Here is a 7,131-nt window from a genome sequence, read left to right on the forward strand (position 1 = left end):
AAATTAGACTAAAAACTAACTAAAATCACTTTACAAAATAGTCCTAAACAACAATGAAGACTACAAATTCATCATTTAACATCAAGAATAGCCAAGGCAAAATCTAAAATCTCTAACAATTTAGTTGGATCTAGCTGTAACGATTTCAAAAATATAAAAATTACAAGAAACAAACTCAAGATGGACATATATGCAAGATACAAAAATGGTCAAACCTCCAAGCTTCAACAATTGAGTTTCCTTGTTTCAAATTTGGTGGAAGAAATGGTTTGGGAAGATGACATTTTAATTTTTTTTTATGTTTTGTTTACTTTATTATTAATTTAACATTAAAATTTAATATATAAAATGTATAATATTTACTTACCTACCGTCCTATTATATAAAAATGTTGTATTTACCATTTAAATCCTTCCTCTTGTGTTAATTAAGTCATTTCATCATTATAATTGAATAGCGATTAATTTTTACGTCTTTTACAAATTAGTCCTTTTTCTTTAACTAACTAATTAAACAATAAAATTTTCAGACCGAACCTTCACATACCTAAATAATTTCGATAAATATTTAAATAAAAATATTCACATCTTGATTTTTAGAAATGAGGTATCGATACCTCATTGTTTGAAACCACTTGACTTTTGGAACAAACCACTTATACCTAACTATTTATTCAATTAGCTAAAATTATTCAAATTAAAATTTAATATTAAATTATAATTAACTCATATAATTTAAATACTAATTATTACGGATTTACTCATTAGATTTGTGGTTCCAAAATCACTGTTTTTGACACCACTGAAAACGGGTTGTTACAGTCTCAATTTTCTAAAATCGAGTTTTGGACACCGAAATAAATTTAGCTAACATCTTCTCAAGGTTTGGTTTCTTTTCTTACTGATAAGATTGCTAAAAACTCGGAAGGGGTTGTGACCTTTGATTACCTTGATCACCCAAGAGAAATTTGGATGATTCTTCCATCCTAGATTATAGCTATTACTATAGGGGTTATTTTGAGGTCTAGAATTATTACCCATAAAATTTACTTGCTCATGCTCCATGTTAGAACTGAAGGGTAAACATTCTGGATTGATTATCATTGCCCCATTCATATCACATTGCACTACCAGATTCACCTGCTTAAAAATATTCAAACCATCACTTTTCTTACCAAGAGCTTCAACCTAATTTGCTAACATAGAAACTGCATCAATATTACAAATATTGGCTGCTTTAATTGGTTTCGTTCTCATGACTTGCCATTGATAGTTATTTAGTTTCATCTCTTCAATAAACTCTTGAATTACCTCAGGTGTCTTATTATTCAATGTTTCGTCAATTGCAGCATCAATTAGTTGCCTATTTGAGGGATTTAAACCGTTGTAAAAGTTTTAAACTTGTAACCACAAAGGTAACCCATGATGATGGCACCTTCTCAAAAGATCTTTAAATTTCTCCCATACATCATAAAATGTCTCCAACTCAATTTGAGAAAAAAAAAAAGAAGAGATGTATTTCCTCAACTTAGTTGTTTTAGCCGATGAGAAATACTTCAATAGAAACTTCTTAATCATTTGATCACAAGTTGTGATAGAACCCTATAAAAGTGAATTCAAACACTGTTTTGCCTTGCTCCTCAAAGAGAATGAGAACAACTGTAAGCGTATGGCATCATCAGAAACACCATTAATCTTGACTGTGTCGCAAATCTCTAAAAAGTTTGTAAATGAGCATTCAGATCTTCATCTTGTAACCAATCAAACTGGACATATTGTTGTACCATTTAAATTATGTTCAGCTTCAACTGAAAATTGTTTGCAACAATAGTTAGTCTGACGATACTCTATTCAGCCCCAATCAAAGTAGGCTTAGCATAATCAACAATAGTTATCCATCTCTACAGTAATGTCCTTTTTCTCTTAATTGTCTATTAAAATCTACTGATATTGTCTTGCTTCTCTAACTTCTCTCCGATTTTTGTGAGTAGTTCTTTCAATCTCACTGTAAAAAATTAACAGTTCTAACAGGTTGCCTTTAGTCATAAACCAAAAAAAAACCTGTTAGAATCAAACAAACAAAAAAATTTACAATGTAAAAATTAAATTAAAAATAAAAATATTAAAATAAAAATAAAAAATGGCTAAATTAATAGAAAGAAAGTTTTCCTAATATTTTAGTACCTGGCAACGACGCCAAAAACTTAATGCAGTCGTAGACCAACTAAATATCTGATTAAGGCAAATGCACTTATCAATTAATAGTATAGCTACGGTGAGCAAAGATATCGTTCCCACGAAAACTAAAGTACTAGTAATTACTGTCTTTCTATTATTTAATCAAAAAATTCGAGTGATGGACTAAAACATAAAATTAACTAAATTAATTAACTACGAACGTGACAAAGAACAAATCAAGAAATAATCGAGTAAACAACCAAGAAGCGAAACAATACCCAAGAAAGAATTCACCTAGATTTCATTTGTCATTATCAATCTAAATTACACAATTTCTTCACTTAGTATCTTGATCTGTAGAAATCACTAAATTATGCTAATATCTCTCTTCAAGAATAAGAGAAACTAACTTTAAGTTGATTAATTGAAACTTCTTTCTCATTAAATCATCTATTATCGCATTAACTTGATTTATGGATTCCCTTATTAGATTTGACTCTTATTCGGTAAATTTATGTTGCCCTATTTTTAGGATTGCTTGCAACTCCACTCAATTACGCTAGATCTACTCTTAAAAAAGTTCTATTCCTCCTCTAATTTAAGCACATCAAACATGGATCAATAGTCTAGAAATATTAAACCAAGAATTAAGCACACATAATTGAGAACAAGATCTAAGTCTTTATTGCGTAAAATAAAAATCAAACGATAGAATCCATCATAGGGTTCATCTCCCTTGGTATTTAGAAAATTAGTTCATGCTAGCAAATAAAAACATCCAAAATACAGTATAACCACAAGAAAAAAAGAAGCTCATAATAATCTCCAAAGAAATCAAAAGGGAATCTTCAATATTGATGGAAATCTACTTCAACATCAGCTTCAATGGTGTTTTTCGAGTTGTTTTCTTGAGTATGTTATGACGGCTCACTCCTATCTTCTTATTTTTGTCATATATAGGTCTCACAATGCTCGAAAACCCTAAAAATCATGTTTTTCCATTATTCATAGTGCAATTCACGAAATCAACACGGCCTACCACATGACCATGTGGCAGCCTGTGTGGCTCATGTACCTTGCTCCAATTTTTTGGTTTTTGCTCGTTTTTCACTACTTTTACCCCCAAATGCTCTCCTAAGTATAAAAACATGAATTTAAAGGATTCGAAGTATAAAATTCATCATTAACATTGAATAATCACCCAAAAAATGCATTAAGCATGAGATTAAAACATGCTACTTTTAGCACTTATCAAGGGTTTAGACAAAACACAAGGCCCAAAAAATGGGCTTGGGTAAAAATATAATGCCCGTTTTTTATAATGGCCGAATCTTGGGCAAGATTTTTTTGCCTGAGCTCGGCCCAGCCTAAATATATTATGTTATAAAAATATTATATTAATTATATATGTTAAAAAATTATTATATATATTTATATTAAATCGCTAACCCGATAACAATTAAACCCGTTACCCAAAACCTAAAAAAAAACTTACTCAAGTAAATAACTCAACCCAAAATATAAAATTATAAAAATTATATTTAATACAATAAAATATTTATTATATATTTTTTTAATATAATAGAACATTTATTATATGTCGATTGAGTTTTAGCTTGATTGGTATAGGCATTATTGTCAATGCAGGAGGACGAAGGTTTGAGTGCGCTTAAACACATTATCCACCTATTTATGGGTTAGGGAGGGATTATGGGTAGTTCTACACATTATGTAAAAAAAATAATAGATATGATCAAAACCTATAATGAGATTATTCAAAAAAATATTTCTATTTATGGTAGTGTTTTTCGATATAAATAATTTTTAATATGTTAGAAAAGTTTTATTTTAGTTTTTTAGTATATTTAGTGTATTATATTTTGTAAAATTTTATTTTTAAATAAAAACTAATTTAAAATTTAAAATAATTAAATAGAGTGGCCTGGCCCATGGATAAGTCTAATTGGTCCTAATTATTACATGATTCTTCAAGTCAATAAAGATATCAAAAGAAGATGATTTGAAAAAAGCTTATAGGAAGCTTTTTCGTTTTTATTTTTATTTTTTTAATTATTTGATAGGTTTCATAGGAAACTTTGGGTTTCTCTATTGAGAATGCTATTAGTGCGATCATGAATGAAGTTTATAAAAATCACAAATTTATTGAGTTTTAGGGGATTTTGCGTTTTTGAGTTTATCAAAATCACATATTTACATATAAGTTTATCAAGATTTAATTAATGTGTTTAAGGATCAAATTGATAGAATTTGTAAATGTTGATGGTTAAATTTAATGAATTATTTAGAATTTGGATCAAATATATAAAATGCGTAAGTATTGAGGACTAAATGTGTTATTGTACTAGTTAGACTAACACTACATTATCACTTCCATTTACTATTTAACAGAGAGTGACCAAAATAGAAACAATCTAAAATGTGAGTGACAAAAATAGAAATTATCTAAAACACCAGTGACTAAATTGAAAATTTTTATAGTTGAGTGACCAAAACAGAAACACACTATTAGTTGGGTGACTAATTCTATTGTTTACCTTTAATTATAATATACTAATAAATATTGGATGCAGTGATAAAGCATATTGCACTCTCAAAAAGAAAACGAAATTCAAATATTAGAAACGATATTATTGAGAGGACAGCCACAAACCTTAAACATATATGAAAAGTACCAAAAAATTAATTATAATATATAAATATTAATATTGAAAAGTAAATTGAATTATCAAAATAATTTATGGGAATTATTTATTGTATGGAATGATTTTTTTTCCTTCTCTCGTTTGGATTTGTTGAATGACGTGAACTTTATTAAAGGTTAATATTTTATATTTGAAATTTATTTTATCTCATTTATTTGTTATTTTTAATGTGTTTTATGTATGTTATATATATTAAAAGTTAATATTTGATATATTGGTAGTGTTTTTTTAATTTATTTCACAAACAGTTTTAAAAAATTGTCATGTACTTTTTTAAATATTTATTCTTTTAATATTTTAGTATATCTCTGTAAAACATTTGTCAACTCCTTAATTTTATTTGTGGAGTTTAAAAACTTTATTGGTATTATAAATATTATTATTTTTAATATTAATAAATCGAAAACATTACATCAAAACATATTGATACCAATACATATCAATTCCAATAAAAACGATACATCCATAGATACAATACTCAATACCATACAACCCCTTCCCGATTCTCTTATTAAAAACCCTTTAATTGAGTTGGTATTTTTAATAAAGTAACACTAGTTAGACTAATCAAAAAATTAAAATTATACTAACAAAATAAAATTAAGAATATCAAGTGTTTTAAAATTTAAAATTAACTGCCTGTTTTTATAAATGGTTACGTATCATTTCTCTACCAAAATTCTACTTCTGATAATTCATGGAAATGAATCGTAGTTATACCTAAATTCTCTTTAAAAAAAATACATAGAAAATAAAAAGAAATGGTCTAATTAGTGGTGCCCCCAAACCAAAACCCGCATCTGTTGGGAGTACTTTAAAATCAAAGTAATTTGAGGATGCTATAAACCAAAAGGAAGTGCTTAAGGAAAAAATAATAATAATAAAAATAATAATCACGCCAGACATCTCTTATAAATAGGGCACAACCATCTGCAACAACCCACAAGCCAAGCCTTCACATATTCCAAACAAGGGCAACTTAACATGTCCTGCCCAACAGTTGGCGCCACCACCCACATAACAAATGGGGTTACCTCTGTTGACTGCCAGAAACAAGTTCGGTCATGGCGGCTTCTTCGTTCCCTTATGGAACTCCTCATCCCAAGTTGCTACTGCGCCTTCATCGACAAACACCAAGAAATCAAACACCAAAATTACCTTCACAGATATTATCAACCACCTGTCTGTACCTCTTCTGGTGTTATTACAGGTACCATCTTTGGTTACCGCAGGGGAAAAGCCAGCTTTTGTATCCAGCAAAACACCAAGTCCAACAACCCAATTCTCCTCCTAGAATTTGCGGTACCTACAGCAGTTTTGGCAAGGGAAATGCAAGGTGGTATCCTCCGAATTGCTCTGGACTGCACCAGCAAAGGGAATAGTAGTGGAAATCCAGACTCGGTTCTGTCAATGCCATTGTGGACTATGTACTGTAATGGAAAGAAAGTTGGGTATGCAGTTAAGCGGAAGCCATCGAAAGCTGATATGGATGCTTTAAGGCTAATGAATTCAGTTGTTGTTGGCACGGGATTGATCAGTGGAAAGGAGCTTGATCATCATGACGATGAACTAATGTACCTGAGGGCTAACTTTGAAAACCTTCGTACTTCTCCTGATTCTGAATCTTTCCATTTGATTGATCCCGACGGAAACATTGGTCAAGAGCTTAGCATTTTCTTTTACCGGTCAAGGTGACCTTTAGACCAGTTTTTAGCTTGGCCCCTATAGTTTTTTGAGCTATGTTCATTAGCGTGGCTTTACAACCCTTTGTATTTGATAAACAATCTCTATGTTTTTAGGGGACTATGAAGCTCTGTTATTTCTTTTTGCATTACTACGAAATAACTAATTTGGTATAATGTTTTAACATAAGGATTCAATAGTTTGGATGATGAGATTGGAATCGTGTACATGGTGTTAACATCAAAGATTCAAAACAGCGAAAGCGCATTTAATTTCAGAACCATGATGTTATTACCAGTTACCCTGTGGACAAGGCTGTCCCCATTATGGCCGATGCCCAAATGACCCGACCACTCGACAATGCCATGTAAAATCTCCATCTCACTATGCAAATTTGGGAAAACAATAATGAAGTATGTCCCATAAAAATAATAACCTTGCCTGGATAAATTTCTCAAGGCTTAATTGAATTATAAATATTATGACAGAGCAACGTGTTCCATGCAGGAGTGTTTTGAGTATGAAACAAATAAATTCATTAAAGATGC

The 7,131-nt window shown here is 30.0% G+C and overlaps 1 protein-coding gene across 1 annotated transcript; it reads left to right on the forward strand.

The window, feature by feature from the left end:
• Window positions 1–5,829: 5,829 nt before the first annotated feature.
• LOC107913403 (protein MIZU-KUSSEI 1) lies at window positions 5,830–6,706 on the forward strand. Its single transcript, XM_016841977.2, has one exon. It carries the CDS (start codon window positions 5,885–5,887, stop codon window positions 6,593–6,595), a length of 711 nt encoding a protein of 236 aa, XP_016697466.1. The 5' UTR covers window positions 5,830–5,884; the 3' UTR covers window positions 6,596–6,706.
• The last annotated feature ends 425 nt before the right edge of the window (window positions 6,707–7,131 follow it).

Source organism: Gossypium hirsutum, chromosome D11 (genome assembly GCF_007990345.1).
Source record: "Gossypium hirsutum isolate 1008001.06 chromosome D11, Gossypium_hirsutum_v2.1, whole genome shotgun sequence".
Lineage (NCBI taxonomy): Eukaryota > Viridiplantae > Streptophyta > Magnoliopsida > Malvales > Malvaceae > Gossypium > Gossypium hirsutum.

Bases quoted from the DNA above. Each gene is read 5' to 3' on its own strand.
- LOC107913403 (XM_016841977.2), top strand. From the start codon at position 5,885: ATGTCCTGCCCAACAGTTGGCGCCACCACCCACATAACAAATGGGGTT.